Genomic DNA, 19,406 nt, shown 5'->3' with positions numbered 1-19,406 from the left:
GCTATTATTCCCAGATCTTGTAACCATATTAATCAGGTTTCTCCTTCATTTTCACATTTCTCACCTCAAGTTGTTTTGTTTCAGTTGGACTTTGTTTTTTTTCAGTTGGACTTTGTTTTGTTTCAGTTGGACCTTGTTTTGTTTCAGTTGGACCTTGTTTTGTTTCAGTTGGACTTTGTTTTGTTTCAGTTGGACTTTGTTTCGTAATATGTATACCAACTGAAACAAATAATGGACCAACTGAAACAAAAAATGGACCAACTGAAAGAAATAATGGGCCAACTGAAAGAAATAATGGACTAACTGAAAAAAAATGAAGACTACCTGAAAAAAATGAAGACTACTTGGAAAAAAATAAAGACTACCTGAAAAAAAATGAAGACTACCTGAAAAAAAAATGACCTAAGTTACTTTCATTTAGACCTAAGTTACTTTCAGTTAGACCTAAGTTACTTTCATTTAGATGTAACTTACTTTCATTTAGACTAACTGAAAAAGAATGAAGACTAACTGGAAAAAAAATGAAGACTACCTGAAAAAAAAAATGAAGACTACTTGAAACTCAAGTGAAGTGGTCCGACGGGCTGATTGTGTCGGACGAGTCCGACACAATACGAACTCTAAGAAAAAACATAGTCAAGTGGGGTCTTGTTAAATTCGTCTCAATGCGACAACTCCAAATATCAAATTTTTATAATTTTTACTTACACCCAAAGAGATATTAATGTTCAAAGAATCGTCTCGGCAAATGTGAAAAAGCAAATGTTGCAACTAAAAAAAATAGAGGTAATATATATATATATATATATATAGAGAGAGAGAGAGAGGCAAGATCACATGAGAATGCTCCATACATGATACATGAGAAATGAGAATGAATCTCAACAACACGATTGGTTTAGAGTTACAACACTTATTCATTAGAGATATATCTCTCTAAAAAAATTTGAATTCAAAAAACAAATTTGTTTTTTTTTAATTTTTTTTTTTCAAATATTTTGTTTTTGGAGTTATATCACTTTTTCATTAGAGTTACATCACTTATTCATAAGAGTTATAGCGTGTAAAATCCATTCTCATTTCTCATATAAGTATGCATTCTCATATGAACTCATTTATATATATAATACTTGTAATGTTGAAATATATATAATGATTAATAAAGATTAAAAGATAGGAGAAGGATAGACTATAGAGAGAGATAGGGAGGGATAGACTATGAGTATAGAAGATAAAAAAACATAAAGCTTGGCCTAGTGGTAAAGATTTGGCCTTATAATTTCAAGGTTATGGGATCGAATCTCATTACGGGCTTTTTGGGGTGAGATTTCCTTACCATCCCCCTCCCTCCACTGAGTCAGTCACTCCCTCCCATTTAAACTAAAACAAATTCAGCCATAATTCTTTCTTATAAAACACAAATAAATTGAGGAAACAGAGTCTTGAAATTGAAGCTGACTTACCTTGAAACTCAATTCACCATATCTGAACTGCCTTTGAGATGAGAGAATTTGAATAAGATGGGAAGTTTGCGTTTTAAACGAGAGGGTTCAAAAGGGGTGAGTGGTATATATTGGGGGTGTTTGGGGGAGAGAGTTTTAGAGAGAGTTTAGAGTTTTGACCAGTAAAAACTCTAACTTGGGTGTTTGGTGAGAGAGAGGATTAAAGAGAGTTTTGTACCGAAAACTCTGATCAAAACTCTCTTTTGAAAAAGCTGGGTAGAGGAGCTTTTTCATGAGAGTTTTGGAGAGAGAAAAAACAAATGACTATTTTGTCCATATAATTAATACTAAAATTTGTTTTAAAAAAAAACATATGTCCATAAATGTCATTTTACATGCTCTAAAAAGTACAAAACTCTAAACAATCGGCTAAGTGTTGCCAAACACCTTTACACAATAATTATTTAAATCAGCAGTCAAATCCTCTGAACAAAAAAGTAATCATCTAACCACAAACTATAAACTCTAACCTCTAAACTCTAATCACCAAACAGGGCCATTGTGTTCACTTTCATTGAGACTTGCAACTCACGCGCAAGATTTAGCAAAATACATAGTCAATGTCGATAATTGACTATTTTGACCGGAAATTCTAAGTAAGGTACTGACATTAAAAATATTTATCAACTCTAACTAGTTGCTAAAAAACAGTAAAGGTCAATATCATAAAAGATCAAAAATTGTTTGTGTATTTACCTATTGAGATAACATTAAAAAAAAAAAAATTTTTTTTAGTTTCCCTTCACTTTGACAAATTTTAAGGACCTTTTTTGATTTCCTTAATAAAGCTAGCCATAACATTATCAACTGGTTAGTTTTGCAAAATCACATTCATTGAAAGCTATTTATATATCACTCCTCTGCCAAAAAAAATAAAACTATTATATCATCATAGCATGTGTTAAAGCAGCATAGGGTGTGGTACGCTGATAATAAACTATACAAGATTATACTACACATACACAATATTGTGCTAAATTACTCAATACACTGTCCTTTTTCCAGGGAAGCGATTGGGGACAAGGGGTGAGAATCGAACCCTGTCATAGAATAGAAGTGTAAGGAGAGCCTCACCGCCATTAGGCCAATCGTGATCCTATTTCCATCTCATTTTACCAGGTTTGGGGGGACTTAAAATGTGACCCGCCCTATCCCAGCCCTGTACTTCGACCCGACATGATGAGCTCTAAGTCTTCTGTATGCTAATAATCCAGAGCTTGATCAATGGCCTCTTGTAAGCACTTAAACATTTTCTTGTAGTTAAGGAATCCCATGAACCAAAACTCGAACTCATCAGTGGTATTTAATTGTAGGTATTTCTTAGACGCTTTCTTTGTGTTCTCCCTTTGGTTTGCTCTCTCAATCTTTCTCAATGGAATAACAACCTGTAATATTCATAGTTTATGGAAAACAAAGAATTGTCATCAGCATCCAATAATATACTTCCTACGTTTCGAAATAAGTGAAACACTTCTCTTTTTATGTAAGAACAGTATAATGTAATAGCAAAAACTATCGAACAGAGATTGAATGTGCGTGTAAAATATACCTTGTAACGAAATCTAAGCAACTCTCCTGTAGGAGAAGAGAGTTTCACAATCGATCTGTCGCTGCAAAATGCTAGCTTCTCTGTCGAGATGAAGAGAAGGCCGACTATAGGACCGGCTGTAGTTGACAAGCAGCAATGCGAAGCCTTCAACAATCGCTCGCCTTCTCTTACACTGAAAACTTGCTTGCACACTTTCTCCATACTCCCTAGTCTTAGTAATTTTGCTCCTAAACTAAGCTTTCCCTTCACTGCAATTCCATTAAAAATAGGGCTATTAGTCCTTCGAATCGTTAATTATCAACAACAATAAACTGAATTTGACAGTACTCAATCCAACTATAATCTGTCACGCATGACATAACATCAAGTTGCACGGACACGGGATACTGACACGGACACGGGGACACGTAGACACGGGAAAACGCAAATTCTAAAAGTGAAAAAATGCGGGGGAAAAGTTAGAGAACACGATATTTTACAGTTTTGATAGTAGATTAGGCTATATTTTGATAGATTTAGAGATATTGAAAGGAAAAAGTAAGGTTGAAAGGAAAAACATTTCTTCTACTAACAAAAAAACTATATCGGTGTTAGAGATAAAGTAGGATACTAAAGATATGATAAATATCTTTAGGATATATATAATTATATCCTAAGTACTAATATATCCTAAAGATATTTATCATATTTTTAGTATCCTACTTTATCTCTAACCATTATTTATCTCCAAAAAAAATTCACAGTGTCTTAAAGTGTCCTGAAGTGTTGGAAACGTTTAAAGTGTCGGAAACGCGACACGTTGACTCCTAGAGAGTGTCTGTGCATCCAGTTTAAAAATGAATGAGGTAGTAGTGATCTACTTTTCTGACATGTATAGCAAGTTAATATAGGTCATCAAGAGTTAAGATTGTTCAAAGAAAATTGAGCATAGTTAAAGCTGTTTGTGCACATATATTATATAGTTTGTCTAAAGAAAAATATGTAACGATCTATCATATAGTAAAAGGATGGTTACCATGTTCTTTAATGCCATTTGCAAATCTGTGGGATCTTTCACCCTGTTTTCTCATTTTGCTAACTACCAATTTGCTTTGTGCCAATCTCGAAGATTCGTGGCCTTGGATCGAAGGTCCGTGTAATGATTTCATGGTGGGTGTTTTCTTTTTCTGATCGTAGTCGTACATTGTTCGTCTTGATGATTGATTTCCATGCATGGTATCTTGAAGCAAACTCTTCATAGTTCTTGAAGTGAATCTCTCAGGAACATTCATTATTCTAACTTTATGCTGTTTATATATCTAAAAGTTTTGTGCAACTGATTGAATAGAGAGCAGGAAATATTTTCTGATGGGTACTGGAGGATGAGAACATGTCAGGAGGAGGTATATATATACATATGTATAAGAGGGAAAGCAAAAGGAGTTGGTTGATAAATATTGAAATCTTAAGACATATCACATCAGCTTTGTATCTTCAAGAATAAGAAAAAGCCTTAGATATTTGCCAGATAATTTGCGCATATAACACCAGACAAATATACCAATGTTCCTTTAAATGACTAAACAGGAGTTAACTCCTTGTTAAAGAAAGAGAAGGAGGGTAAGAAGATGATAAATTTGTCGGAGCTGCATTGAACTGCTGACTGAAGTGAACTAAACTGAACTGAACTTGAATTGTCTAAACGAAACTGAATTTATCTGAACTGAGCTGAATTTTCATTAATTCAATTCAAAAGCGCAAAGTGTGACTCAAATATAAATAGGGAAAAGAAATTCAAAGTGACAAGTGAAGATTTCATATTCACATTATGTTTAGGCCTGTGTCATGTCTAGCCCACTTTACGAACAGACAATCAGCAAAGCTTGATGATCTTTGTTGACATAAAAGTAGATTCCATGCATGCATGCTACTCCTATAAAGAGATCTGAAGTATTTCTTTTTGCATGAAATTTGTAAAAGCACTTGCGGCAGTTATGGGAGTGAGTTGGGATAAATTGTATTACTGTGTGTCTGTGTTAATCATTCTAACATCAGCACTAAAGCTTTTTGTGCTGGCAGAGCAACTTTCTGATGCCACCCACCTCCTTTCATAGAATCCACATAAGATTTCTTATGTACCTTATCCATTTTTTACAACTATGATCATTTAATTTTTCTAGCTTACATGCTTAGGCATGTGACCATGTTTTTCTATGCTACAGCCTACACTACAATCAGTGGCGGAGCCACGTGGTAACAAGGGGTAGCACGTGCTACCCCTGCTTTTTAAAAAAAAATAATTCAAAAAATCGGAAAAAATCGCAAAAAAAGAAGACCGCGTTTCATTTGGAAATTTCACTCTCTCACCTCCTCAAACTCAATTCTCTCTCTCTCTAATCTCAAACTCTCAACTCCCATTCTCGGTGATGTGTCGTCGGAATTCGGAAAATCGAATTTCTCCAGTCGCCAGTCGCCAGTCGCCGGAGTACTCAGTCTCGGTCGTCGTATCGTCGGAGAAACCGAGGTCTCCAGAAAATGGTATGTTTATTGTTCCGCGAATTATAAACTAGAATCTAGATCTAGCCCTAAATTAGAGTCTCCTCTTAACTTTGATTCTTAAATCTTAATCCCCTAAGTCTTAACTTTCTTTTTTCTTTCTTCTCGGAATCTCGGCAGTCGGCTCTCCAGAAATAGTTTGCGACGGCGACAGTAGCGACGAACGACTTAGACACATAGTGACGGCGACGGCGAGAGTGATGGCGACAGTAGCGACGTAGACACATAGTTGCACTTCGACAGTTCGGCGACAGTAGTGACGGCGACAGGTAACTTTCTTTCTTTTTCCTCTAAAATTGTTGGCAGTTTTTTTTATTCTTTTAGGCTGAATTTCAGAATTTGTGGAAATTGTGGTATGTGGATTTGTGGAATTAGTAGTTTGTGAATTGTTCATTGTTGTGGAATTTGGTTGTTCATTGTTGTGGAATTTGGGTTGAAATTTTGATTGTGACTTGTGAGGTTGAATTTTGATTGAATTTTGTGAAATGATTGTTTAGTTACTTTTCTTGAAAAAGATTTGTTTTGTGATGTTGAAGTTGATGCGATTGTAAATCGGTTCCAAAATTTGAGGACCCGACGTGAACAATTGTAATTTTCTTTTATTATTGATTTCAAGGTTGTATTTGGATTTTGTAACATTTAGGATTTTGTAACATTTTGAATTTAGTAATTACGAACTTTTTTTTTGAGTTTCTAGTAGTGTAAAGTTGCGCTACCCCTGGTCTAGAATCCTGGATCCGCCCCTGACTACAATATGTTTAGAAAGACGATTTAGCCTGAATTTTATATGGGATTTATACATTGTGTTATTTTTATCAAATTACTTAGGATTCGTTCGGTGTTATTGTGACTTTTAGTCTTTTGGTTTTCTGTATTTAAAAATTATATGATAAATGTTTTACAATGGAAAAAAAAATAGTCAAATTTATTAGAAACATGATGATTTTGAAAACTGGCAACTAAAAAATTTTAAAAAAGGAGGCGTCCATCATGGACGCCCCACCACCGGTGGAGGCGCCCATGGCAGGCGCCTCCACCACCGGTGGAGCGTCCATGGTGGATGCCTCCCTTTTTTTAAAAAAAAAATCAAAAAAAGTGAAGAAAAATCAGGAGAGAAGGGGGTGGTGGTGCCGTGGTGGTGTGGCGCCTAAGTCACTACCGCCGGAAAGTCGGATTTCTCCTCGCCGGAATCCTTGTCGCCGGAATTCTTGTCGCCGGAGTTCTCGTTACCGGAGATCTTGATTAAAAATCCTTAAGAGAAGGTGAAGAGAGTGAAAGAGAGTGGGAGAGTGGTGATGAGAGTGAGAGTGGGAGAGTGAAGTATATGTATTTATACAGGGCGTTAATAGGATATTTCAGGACGGCGTTTAGCAAACGAGTTTAGTTATTAGGTCTACTTTTATATTAAAATTAGACCGTCTCTTTTAATAATTTTTACAATAAGATATTGTTGTCAATCAGATTGTTAACGTCTAAAGGGAACAAACAATCAACATAATTGAACATTGGCCAAGGGAATTTCCCATACTATTATCAGTAATTAGTTGCTAATTAATAGCTACAGTTCAATGACAATCTCTGTAAAACTTGGGAATACAAATATCGTTCCCCACCTCAAAACAGCAATTACCTACAACTGACTATACATTAAATAAAATAACAAAACCCCTACAAAGTTTCACAATCCTATGCAATTATGCATTATTTTAGGTCTGTACAAGAATGAGATAAGTGACAAAAGGTACACAACAAGACAACTGGGATTACCAGGCAAGGCAACCATATTCTTTCCTTTTGTATATCTAAAGAAGAGCTGATCATCCATCTATCTTACATATGAGCAGATGTATGTGGCATCGGGTATGTCATAGGAGCCATGCCCATCGGGGCACCAGGAACGACTGACCCCGGAACTGGGACCCGTACACCATAAGCCATGTGCGGAGGAGCAGGAAGATTCACTGGAGTTCCAACGGCAGAAACCAACGGCCCACCAATCGGTTGTCCAATAGTTGGAGTACCATACACGCCAACTCCTGTAGGAGACGCCAGAGGCTGAGCAGCCTGCTTTTCAGATTTTCCAGATGGAACACCAGAAGCAGCTGCATTTGTCTGACCAGTAATTGGCCCCTGGGCTGCTGAAAGATCCCCGGTGTTTACACTAGTGATATCATGGATACTCGATCTTCTCCTATCTTTATTCATAGAGTTTAACCTGATAAAATACTTTTGTGCGTGGCTTGCCACTTGCGTTGGTGTTCTTGTCACCACAAAATTCCGGGATATACTACGCCAATCTCCTTTTCCATATTTTTCCAACCCCAGAAGAAATAACCTGATTACATTACAAATCACACACCATACACTTTAATGTGAGATCACAATTAACAAAATGAAAATTAAGGGACCAGCATACACATTAAGTGAGAACTCTCCAAACGTAAAAAGAGTGATAAGCATGCTTCATGCTCAATCACTACTCTTCTTACTGTCAAATATAAGCGACATATAAACTGTAAAAGTGCTTCCTTCAACTTTGTTTCTACAAGTTAATAAAGCTACTACTTCAAATAAACATGTTACTCCAGAATTTATAATATGAAATGACACACTATCCTTCAACTTTCTCAAGACCTTTGATTTCAAAGGTAACTGAACTACTACCAGACGGCTGACAGATATCAAGGCGGCTAATTCATTGAAACATCAGCATCAGGCTTTCTTCCACGGTGAGCCAACCCCTCAAACTGGGTATTAACTACAATGGTTTCCAGGATTCAAAAGGTTAACATGGATTTTCTTCCACCAAACAATTTGTGCAAAGCTTGATTTTCAAAAAGCTTACTTGTACAATGGAAATGCTGCTTCAATGGAACTTCCTTGCGACTATAGAACTTCGACTCCCCATCATTTTGTCAAACAATGCAAGTAACTAGTAAACGGCACTTATCAAGGAGAAAAAGTGATCTCACAACTAAACTCAAATAGAAATGAATGTGTGTTAGGCAAAAGGACTTTTAAGGGGGCTCTTCAGTTTAGGAATGTCAATAAAGGGAAAGAGTACCCTTAATTCCCTTGAATCGTGTTTGGTTGGGATTTTCTATTTTCCTTTCCCCCTTCTATTTGAATTTTGGAATTCCCAAAACTCCTCCAACATGATTTCCTTCCCCTTCCCCTTCCCCTTCCCCTTCCCCTTTTCCTACCCCTCCTTTGGACCGAGTTCCCACTAGACTGTTATGAACCTCGCTACACACCACCTTAGACACACTAACCCCACCTCCAGCAATATTTCACCTCACCACCACCCCTATCATCCCCACCAAAGGACCAACAGTAGCCACCATCCACCGAACTGTTGCAGCAGCCACAAAACCACCAATCGCGCAAATGACACAATGCACAGCCCCAAATGCCGATATCACCACTCAACTCCCCTCTCGATCCAACTACCCTGTATAACATAATCCCCAACCTTGCCAATCACGAATCCTTTCATCCCCTTTCAATCCACGACCACCAGAACCACCAATCTATCATCCTCACCCCATGACCGCCCCACCCAAAAAAAAAAAAGTGAGAGAGAGAAAGAGAGAATGGCCTACCGATGGACCACCAAAACTTGCCGTAATGGGCAAAATCGACCATTAATCTTTACATCTAGAACTTCTATCAGAGGATTTCACCACTAAATTTGCTGGTGGGTGGAGGAATGCTATGCCATAGGTGGAAGTGGGTGGTCATGGTGGCAAATCGGAAAGTTACGGTAGAAGATTGCAGTGGAATTGCGATTAATAATACATGTGCCAACGGTGGAGGAGAACAAAAATATATGGTGGTGGGAAGAGAGGCAACTCAATGGAGAAGGTTGGAGTTTTGTTTCTGTACTACACCAAATAGCAACAAAAGCAATTTGTTTCCTTTCTCCTCTTGAGTCAAACACGAAGAATTTTGAGGTTTTCTTGATCCATTTCCTTCCCCTTCCTCCTAGCTAAGCATTCCCTTAGTTTCTTGTCATTAATCCACACATCTCTAACTCATGAGATCAGCCACATGTAGAAGAGAGATCAGAATTCTGATTAAGCACTTGTGGAACAATAAACAGAAAGACTGGATCTACATCCTAGTTATATACATGCTGGCTGAGCCACATTCAAATCTCTACAATAATAACCATCTTGAACTTTATTAGATCTTTCGTCAATTTTATGATTCATAGTCTTTTTCAGTCAAATAAAATTCTAGTTCCCAGAATTAATGACTATGTTTGGTGATATCATGACTACGCATCTACAATCTCCATGAATCACTACAGATATTAGTGAAGATGCATGATGCCTATCATGCTTTTTTGTCTAATGAAAACAAATGCTTTTTATGAGAAGAACTATGACAAATCTAGGCTCCATTTGGTAAGGTGTAAAATGTTTTCCATGAAAATGAGTTTTCGTTTTCCCTTCATTTTTCGTTGTTTTGTTTGGTAAGGGGCGTAAAATAAGTTTTCCATCGAGGGAAAGAGCTCTTGTATAGGTAAAAATCATTTTCCTTTCGAAAAGAAGGGAAAAAACATTTGCCTCCCCCTTCTATAGCAACCATTTACTCTCTTCTTATCCATCTTCTCCCTTCCCCTTCCATTTTTCTTTTCTCCATAGCTTTTTATACATTGAACCAAACAAAGGAAAATTAGCTTTGCAATTGAATTTTCCGTTGTAAAATGTTTTACATGAAAAATCATATTACATTGAAAATGCTTTACATCCAACCAAACAAAGCCCTAGTGTCTTGCCCTTTTCAGTTCCTAGACTCCTTTATTATACTTCCTCCGTTTTTTTTACTTGCAACACTTTTTTTTCATCAACTATGCAAAATTTGTGGAGGAGAGAGGTAGAGAGGAAAAAAGAGAAATCCCCATGTGATTGGAGAGAGATAGAGAGAAAGGAAAAGCAAAAGTAGAACGTGTTGCAAGTAATTAATTATTTCCCTTTTGGAAAAGTGTTGCAAGTAAAAAAAACGGGGGAAGTATAATATTTAGTGCCTTGACATGTTTTCTCCTCAATGTACTTAATAGAGGAATTAGTAGCAATATACTGGCTATCTATCCATATTCCTGCATGTTCACAATTGATTTGGAACCTCTCATTAAAAAAATGATTTATACTTCTCTTTGTTCTGGTTTTTTGTCAATCAGGAGGCCAAGATTAAAAGCACCTAGATATGTCACCTATCCATCTTGAGCTTCTTCCTCTTTCTGACCTCCCACATACCCTCTCCACTATCTTTTTCTTGCATTTAAAAGCACCTAGCTATGTCACCTATCCAAATTGAGCTTCTTCCTCTTTCTGACCTGCCACATACCCTCTCCACTATCTTTTTCTTGCATCCAGTTTCATATTTACAGCTTTTGATCCTCCCTCTTTCTCACAATGATTCTCCTACTGTTTTACTATTTTCCCATATTGCTTATACTAAAAAATAAAAATCGATTTCACTTTATGCATTCAATCGATATTACTCAAACTTTTCAGTTCATCTTAAGTACCCGTGTCAGATTCATGACACTTCAACATAGGTATAGTCACTTCGACACTTCGTTTTGGGCCAAAATCATGGAAAATTCTCAAAAAATTGCCGAGTTTGGCACTTGGGAACACACCTGCAGTGGACAAATCCTATCTCATAAATTCCTTTCCACTTCACTAATCATTGTGAAAGGTCAACTAGGACAAACATTGTGAAGCTGATAGTCTCTTTTCATTGTGAAGAAAATGCAAACATGATACAACCAAACCAAAATAAAATCCAGACACTTCCAAAAAATTTATCACAATTCAGCATCCTTCACAGCAACAACACCCGATATTGATCTATGCTAACCAACTAACCCAATCCATCTTCTGCGTTGAGATTTTCATCCTACTGGTTCTTTTCATCTCCCCTCATCATTTCATCATGAAGTAAATGCAAACATGATATAGCCAACATTAATAAATTTCTTTTTTCTACACTTCTTTCCTTTCTTATCCATTAAATGCTAATACGATGACAAACTTAAACTAACAAGATCAAATTATTATTAATAAAATTTGTAAGGCAACTCTACATATTCACATAGTCCAATCAAGTAATCAAATGAATTAGTAAATTAAGGCTCCTGTAACTTCCAACATAAGCAAAATTCCAGAAGAAACCTCATTACAACTAATCACAAACAAAATGCGCCATCAACAAATTCTTGTCCGTTACAAAATCAATGCACTAAATTGCTCATATAAATATAATTCGTAGCGAGAGTTTTCCCTTGTTGATGCGAGATTCATGTATTACTTAAAAAGGTTATCCTCATTGGTTTGTTTATTATCTATGATGAACAATTATAGAAAAGTGATTTTAGGCAAAATGGTTAAGACCATGTCTGGTTGAAGAATCATAGAGTAAGGAGTGAAAACTCTTGGATAAATGCAAAAGGTGATTGTATGGAGAATCCATGCGAGTATCCAATATTGCCAGTCTCATACCTTGAACGGAGGAGGGTTGTGGTAGGTAACGACTTGCATAAGACTTGTCATATTATGAGCATAAACCAATATGGTAGTTTCTTGAGTATTTTCCATACTCACTCACGCATTATACTTCGAGTTAGATGAGCAAGGGCTTCTAGGTTCTAGGCAAGGGGGATCAAAGAAGTACATTAAGACTAAGTTGTGTATAGGTTATTGGAACATAAAGTCCTTCCAGGTGAGTTAATAGGTTGATAGAAGTGATGAAGAGAAGAGATGCAAAACTTTTGGATTTTCAAGCGACTAAATGGACAAGAGAAAAAGCCAAATTTATCAGCAGATAAAGAATACAAAAAAGTTGGTAGCTTACTGATGATAGGCTAGTCGAATCAATGGGAAAAGCATAGTGAACACAAATAGACTGGTGCATAAGGGCACAACATGTTATAGAGAGGAAGTAGAAATAGAGGCTAAGAAGAAAAGTAAATGCTACTTGGCCGTTGGAAAATGTACGAATTGAAAAAGTATAGTGAACCATAAGAATGCTAAAGTGACATCAAAATAATTTGTCCGATAGGCAAAGTCACAGATATATCTAGAGGTACACGAGATACAAAAACTAGACTCGGAGTGATGGTGAAAAACATATCTATAAGATAATTAAAATATGACACATGTTGAACAAGGATTCAAGGATCTTTGTATGGTAATACGTGTGAAGGTTGAAAACCAAATGCCTATGGTCCAAGATGGAGAAGACCTAGAATAGATGACGGGAATAATTTGATTTGTTCAATGGAAATGAAATAAGTGCTACAGGATACATCTCCATTAAGGAGCAGGAAGTCAATTAGTATTATTAGCAAAGAAATCAGAATATAAAGGATGCAAGGCACTAAAGAAAGTGAAAATGAGGAAAGTTGCTGGCCATAATATCCTTATTGAAGTTTGGAGATGCTGTGGAAGGTTGGTATTGATTCGTTTACAGACTTATCAACCAAGATTTGGACGACAAATCCGAGATTCTAGAAAAAGTACCATGGTATAAAACTAAGAACAAGGGAGATATTCCAGATTGCTCAAACTATAAAGCTTATCAGTCACAACATGAAATTATAGGAAAGTGTGAAATATAGATTAGGAACTGTACAAGCATTTTGAAAATTACAAGCCAATAATTTTTAAAGAATTGGAATATGATTGAGGCTTATACCGATCAACACAATACTGCATAAACTCTAAAACTTCACTTGCAGAACCTTTGGGGGGAAAGGAAAAAGGCATTTCAAACACCTCAAAGGTTTCAAATTAATTATTAGCTACTATCTATGTTTTATGGTTAATAGCTAGAGCCTCAAGTTTTTCAGCGATGTTCTTAGTGCTGGGTGCAGACAGCTTAAAAATCCAGTGTTTATCCAATCCACTGCTAAGCTTTTAGCTCTCCGGTAGCTAACTAGTATATTCCCTTACTTCACAAGATCCACCTCCGGTTTTGGGTATTTCATAATAGTATTCACTTACTAAAAGTATTCTGAAAGTGATTGTCTTTGGTTTTTTGGACTACCTGGGCTGTTGTGCTACCTGTACTACCTTGTTATTTCCCACAACAATGATAGACACAAAATATGATTCAGAAATTAATACAGCATTAGGAAGTGCATTATTATATATAATTATGCATATCTAACAAGATAAGTCAACTGTTCAGGTCTTACTTAAACTTTGTGATTACTCTAAATGGACACATTCTGTAGGACAGGGAGAGTTTAAAGGTGCTTTAATAACTGTATCCCGTAGAGACCAGCAGCAGGTAAAGGCATGAGCGAATTGCAAAAAATTTGGATAATATAGGATTACACTAAGAGAAAAAAGAAGACCTACTCTGTGATACAAATATGACTCTTTTCCCTCTCCTCCCCCTCCCCCCCGACGGTTTTGCCAGAAAAAGGACAGGGGTATGGGGTAAACTTCAACTATCTTTACTCTTGCTCTCTAGAACCGGTGGAAACATGTGGAAGCTTCTAGATGATGGAAGAAATGGAATATATGATTCTATAAAGACGTGACAGGCAGGCACACATGGAGATTGGAGACAGACACATATATGAATATACCTTTCGCTCAACTTTACAGACTTAAGGCTCTATTCTTTCGTACTGAAGTGAACTGAACTTAATTTGTCACTTTATTTGTCTGAAGTGAACTGAACTTAATTTGTCTGAAGTGAACTATATTAAATCTGAGAGAGGAAACTAACTTAAACTAAATTAAATTCGTCTTAACTAAACTGAATTTCCATTAATTCAGTCCAAAAGAACAGAGCCTAAGTTGTTTCATCAACTTATTCTCATGGAGAATTAAGCATAAACAATCGGTATTCGCACACATCAGGTCATCCAGGATAAATGAATGGGCATATTTCTTTGGGTGATGAGAAAAAGGGGTCAGCCACCAGTCACTCCACCATTTTTTAGTGTTACATGAAATACCCTTGCTAGGTCTTATTTGTGCTAAACGAATGACTCTCATATGCACAAGAAGACATGATTCAATTATTCGCTCCAGTTCATATCTTTACAATAAGAAAGGGAGAAAACAAAGTAAATTTCAGTGCTTTCTTTTCAACTCGTCACAGCAAAGAGTATGAATGAAGCATGTTAAAAGCTAATGCAAAGGTTGTACATTTCTTTGAATTTAGACCAATAATCAGAAAGCTAAAGCAAGATAGAAACAGCTGTTTATGTCAAGCGACAACTAAGTAAACAACAATCAGGTAGTAAACTTGCCTGTGCTCATCCTCTGTCCAGGCTATCCCTTTCCTTCGTTCCTGATCTGCCTTTGATGCCTTGTTTCCATGATTGGATTCAGTTCCTGCATTAGCAAATTGACCCATTTTCCCATTACCATCTTCAGCAGCAAGACTTGAAGAACCCTCTGAAGAAGAACTATAGGAAGGCAAGGGAACACGACCAGACTCGATCTGCTGTAGATCCTCAACTAAAAGCTCATAGTGGTGCTGGACCTCTTCTACGGTCTTCCCAGGCACGTCTGCAGCTATCTTTTCCCAACGATCTTCCAAATCCTCGGGATGAGTAGCAATGGCATTCTCAAATGCCTTATCCTGCTCTTTACTCCAAAAACCACCATCACCCTTTTCGTCTACAGTCATCTAATCTTACTTGAATCCACTCTCAAACATTCAGCTTGTATAGTTGAATAATTATTCTCAATTGCAGCAACACAAGGGCCGATATGGTCTTTGAAAACACGAGATCCAGAAACTAAGAAATAGGTAGATAAACTTACTTCAGCTGAACCAATGCCAATGATTATTTAGAACCATGAGAATCAGATGTTTCAAACAAGATACATAAGCACGGAAGGGACAGACTCAAAGGATTTCGAGCTGACCAGTGAATAGCGACTACATCCAACCAGATTCATGAAATCCACAAACAAAGCGAGGGAAGAATCAAAGATGACTGAGACTACAGCTCAAAAATTGGAGTCATGTGAACTGCTGACCTATTTATTAAAAATGAAAACAGATTTCCGTTATGCCTTGGACAATATCTCAAAAGTAATGACTTCACAGATACAATTATTGACAGGTGGAATTAAGTAATAGATGGTGTCAAGCTCACTCAAATAAAAACAGAAACATAAACAAAGTAATCGAATTTTAGGCAAGACACAATTAGGGCATTGGAGTGCTACCTGTATAGAAACAGAATACAAAAACAGAGAAGCCAGTAGGTCGAAGATAGATATTTTTAATTTCATTAAAAAAAATAAAGAGCTCAAAATGCCATTTTTGGGTCCAACAACAACCAATTCCTACCTGAAAATGACAGCACTTAGTATAGTTACAGGCCCACTCAACTTTCTACTGTCATTTTGATTGTTACCATCCCTTTCTTTCAGTAAATTTTTCAAAATTACTTTGTTTCAGGATAAAAGGGAAGCATGATTCTACACTTAATACTCTCTCAGATCTCAATTCTCAAATCAAACAGCAAAGGTAAGGTAAAACTTTCCCACATTCCCATTTTCAAAATAGCATCTACCATTAAGCAAAAGACACCTAATCTACAATTTTGTATCTCCAATTCTAGTTCAGCTCTCTAAAGTGAAATAATTAATTCCTTAAAACATCAAAACAAGGAAATCAGTATCAGAAAACATGACAGCTCAACCACAAACCCACTGTTTTACCTACATTTCTTCCTTCCTTCTTTCTAATTTCCCTTGTACAACTCAACAATAATTAATTACCAGCAAATTTCAATCAATAACTTTCAAATGTCGGCATACCCAGTGAAAAAAAAAAAATCAATCAATTACCATTGTGTAGTGTAAAATCCGACAATTAACTAGCAAAGGAAACATAATAAGAAGAATTACCTCCATCCTCAACTTAAAAACATACAGTAATCCCAAAAAAATCACCTCAATCACAAATCCTTTGATTTTTAGAAATTTTAGGGATGATGAGAAAGGAGGTGGGTTAACTCTAAACTGGGTTTAGAACTTTATATCAGAAAATGAAATGGGGAGCAAACAAAACACTTGTTTTATACTCCCTCCTCCACTTTCTTTTGTTGTTCCTATTTGAATATTTTTGTGAGACGAATTGGTCAAAGTAGGAAGAACTTTCGGAAACGCAATACAATAATGGTTAGAAGATGGGGGGGTCAGTTAAGCTGGTCCCACCAGTATTGCAGGTACTACTTGCAATTGCACCTCAATCTGATTGAGGCAGAGGAAAAAAGACAATTGTTTAATTATGAGGACATTTTGGGTTCTTTGCACCCAGAAAAGAAGGGACCTTCAAGTTGCCTAAACAAGAGGGGCAAATCACTGGGATATTTCACACTCCCCATCAATTCCATTGCACAACCATCATCATGAGACTGACCCACAATTGCAACAACAACCTAATTCAGTTTTTCAAAGAGATCCCAAAAAAAAAATGATGATTTTTCCTGATTTCATTAATTGCTTTCCCCCTAAAACTACAAAAGGAAATTACCCAGTTAATCAGGAAATCAGCATGTCAGACAATAAAAATCAAATCTTTCAACTAATTTTAGCATTTACTTTCAGAAATTAATGAGGCAAAACAAGGAGTAAAGTCAAATGTTGCTTCAAGCATAATCAACCACAATTATAGAAATTCCAGAAAAAAATATAAAACTAAAAACAATCAAATAATATTAATATACTACTACTACTTTTTTTTTTTGTTTTTCAGCATATGAAATGGATAATGATAATAATAATAATTCTGGATCTTACCTTACTTTACTTCTTAATCTGAAGTTGGTGAAATTCAGAAACTTTTTAAGAGCCAAAATCAAAATACCCATATAAGTTAGTATTTCATTGTCTCTTTGACTCAATTTCTTTCTTTTCTGTCTCTCTTCACACAAACAATCTGCTGAATGATTCTCTCTCTCTGAGTAGTAACTATAGTAAGAGGAAGTATCGGGCTTTGAATTATTGGTTAATTTTTTTAATCTTTGTTTAACCCAATCATTAATGTTAAGTTGTTTGGAGGTGTCTATTATTTAAGAAGAAGATATTTCCTTATCCATTTCACTACTTATTAATCAATATAGTACCACCACCAATTGTCATCCAGATTAAGATTTGATGTCAAGGTTTTGTATACTTTGTTATTTTACTCGGAGATTTTCAATAGGTGAAGTCACATTCATTAGTTGAAATTACAAAGCTAAGTTTTTATTAAAGAAGTTAGTAAAGGTGCACCAATTGATGCGAGTAGTCAATTATTGCATGTTGTTTCAAAAAAAAAAAAAATACACCCTTATCATTTCTGCAATGTACTAGTGAGTAGTGACTAGTGAGTAGTGATTGATACTCATCCCTCGTGGTATAAGTAGGATGTCGTTGTGTCTTCTTTTTATTTTGTACGCAATTAAGGGTATGTTTTCTTCACCTAAAAGAATTATGAAAACTGAATTTATTGGATCGAACTAGATTGAACTTATTGGACCGAACTGAACTGAACCTATTGGACCTGATTCAACTATTATACCTGATTAAACCTGCTTGAAATTTATTGGACCTGATTGAAACTTGATTGGGACTTATTAGACCTAATTGGGTCTGGTTGGAACTTATTAGACTTTATTGAACTTGATTAAAACTTTTTAACAAAAAAATTGATGAGTAATAATATAAATATTACCCCTAATATAAATACTATCCCGCAAAATTTATTATAACATAATAATCATTTAAATTTATCCTTAAAAAATAGTAATTATTAGTTATCTCTTATGATTAACATTTTAACAAAGAAAAAATACTATTTATATGCTTGCCTATATATAAGTACACAACTTTCACCATTAATATATCTAATAGTGTTGCTTTAATTTCATAAAACACTAGCTATTAGGAAATCAATTAATAACAATTTTATCTTTTATTGTTATTAGTAACGAAAACATGTTATCTCTAGTTATTTAAATTGCAAAATATTACAATTACGATGATATTGTTAACCTTATTTGACCATGATTATAATATTATTAATAATAACATAATCAACCAATAGTTATATGAGTAATAAAATAATAGATAATAATGTAAATATAATACCATATAATCATAGTGTTACTTTAATTAAAAATATTAATAATAACATATCAGGTAATAGTAATATGAATAATAAAATAATAGATAATATTACAAATATAATACTATATAATAATCATAGTGGTAATTTAATTAAAATTTTATTTCAAATTTACGGTGTGTTCTCCTCACCTTAATAAATTAAGTTTCAGGTTCAATAAGTTCAGTTCAGTTAAAATAAGTTTCAATCAGGTTCAATCATGGCAATAAGGTCTAATAAGGTCCAATAAATTCCAATCAGGTCTAATAAGGTCCAATGAGTTTCAATCAAGTGCAATAAGTTCTAATTAGGTCTAATAAGTTCCAATAAGGTCCAAATAATCAATGATCAATAGACATTTGTATTATTGTCTATTATTTTATTATTCATATCACTATTAGCTGATTATGTTATTATTAGAATTTTGATTAAAGTACCACAATGACTATATCGTATTATACTTGTATTATTATCTATTATTTTATTAAATATTTGTATTATTGTCTATTGTTTTATTATTCATATTACTATTAGTTGGTTATGTTATTATTAGAATCTTTAATTAAAGTACCACAATGTATAATATTATACTTGTATTATTGTTTATTATTTTATTATTCATATTACTATTAACAAGACTATTAGATATATTAGTGGTGAAAGTTGTGTATAGGCAAGTA

At 35.2% G+C, this 19,406-nt stretch overlaps 2 protein-coding genes across 7 annotated transcripts; both read right to left on the bottom strand.

Moving 5' to 3' along the window:
- Positions 1-2,332: 2,332 nt before the first annotated feature.
- Positions 2,333-4,569, bottom strand: LOC104888052 (GEM-like protein 4). The gene is made up of 3 exons (XM_010672885.4): positions 4,067-4,569; positions 3,052-3,299; positions 2,333-2,887 (listed from the first exon to the last, which is right to left on the bottom strand). Exons 1-3 carry the CDS (start codon positions 4,320-4,322, stop codon positions 2,705-2,707), a joined length of 687 nt encoding a protein of 228 aa, XP_010671187.1. The 5' UTR covers positions 4,323-4,569; the 3' UTR covers positions 2,333-2,704.
- Positions 4,570-7,084: 2,515 nt separating this feature from the next.
- LOC104888062 (transcription factor SRM1) lies at positions 7,085-17,622 on the bottom strand. 6 transcript variants are annotated; one of them, XM_048638739.2, is made up of 4 exons: positions 17,379-17,622; positions 15,492-15,605; positions 14,867-15,361; positions 7,085-7,921 (listed from the first exon to the last, which is right to left on the bottom strand). In XM_048638739.2, the coding sequence occupies exons 3-4, from the start codon at positions 15,247-15,249 to the stop codon at positions 7,417-7,419; spliced, it is 888 nt and encodes a 295-aa protein (XP_048494696.1). In that variant the 5' UTR covers positions 15,250-15,361; positions 15,492-15,605; positions 17,379-17,622; the 3' UTR covers positions 7,085-7,416. The 6 variants fall into 6 exon arrangements, with proteins under 6 accessions (XP_048494696.1, XP_057251235.1, XP_010671218.1 ...); XM_057395252.1 differs by lacking the exon at positions 17,379-17,622 and adding an exon at positions 16,485-16,680; XM_010672916.4 differs by lacking the exon at positions 15,492-15,605.
- Between the last annotated feature and the right edge of the window lie 1,784 nt (positions 17,623-19,406).

This window comes from Beta vulgaris, chromosome 1, assembly GCF_026745355.1.
Source record: "Beta vulgaris subsp. vulgaris cultivar EL10 chromosome 1, EL10.2, whole genome shotgun sequence".
In the NCBI taxonomy this organism is placed as follows: Eukaryota; Viridiplantae; Streptophyta; class Magnoliopsida; order Caryophyllales; family Amaranthaceae; genus Beta; species Beta vulgaris.
The sequence above is the reverse complement of the archived record's forward strand: the minus strand, read 5'-3'. Positions and strand labels throughout refer to the sequence as shown.

Bases quoted from the DNA above. Each gene is read 5' to 3' on its own strand.
- LOC104888062 (XM_048638739.2), bottom strand. From the start codon at position 15,249: ATGACTGTAGACGAAAAGGGTGATGGTGGTTTTTGGAGTAAAGAGCAG. The intron at 7,922-14,866 runs GCAAGTTTACTA...TAATGTAATCAG, and splicing joins TGGACAGAGGATGAGCACAG to GTTATTTCTTCTGGGGTTGG.
- LOC104888052 (XM_010672885.4), bottom strand. From the start codon at position 4,322: ATGAATGTTCCTGAGAGATTCACTTCAAGAACTATGAAGAGTTTGCTT. The intron at 3,300-4,066 runs GTAACCATCCTT...ATGGAATTGCAG, and splicing joins AAATGGCATTAAAGAACATG to TGAAGGGAAAGCTTAGTTTA. The intron at 2,888-3,051 runs GTATATTTTACA...TGAATATTACAG, and splicing joins TGCTTAGATTTCGTTACAAG to GTTGTTATTCCATTGAGAAA.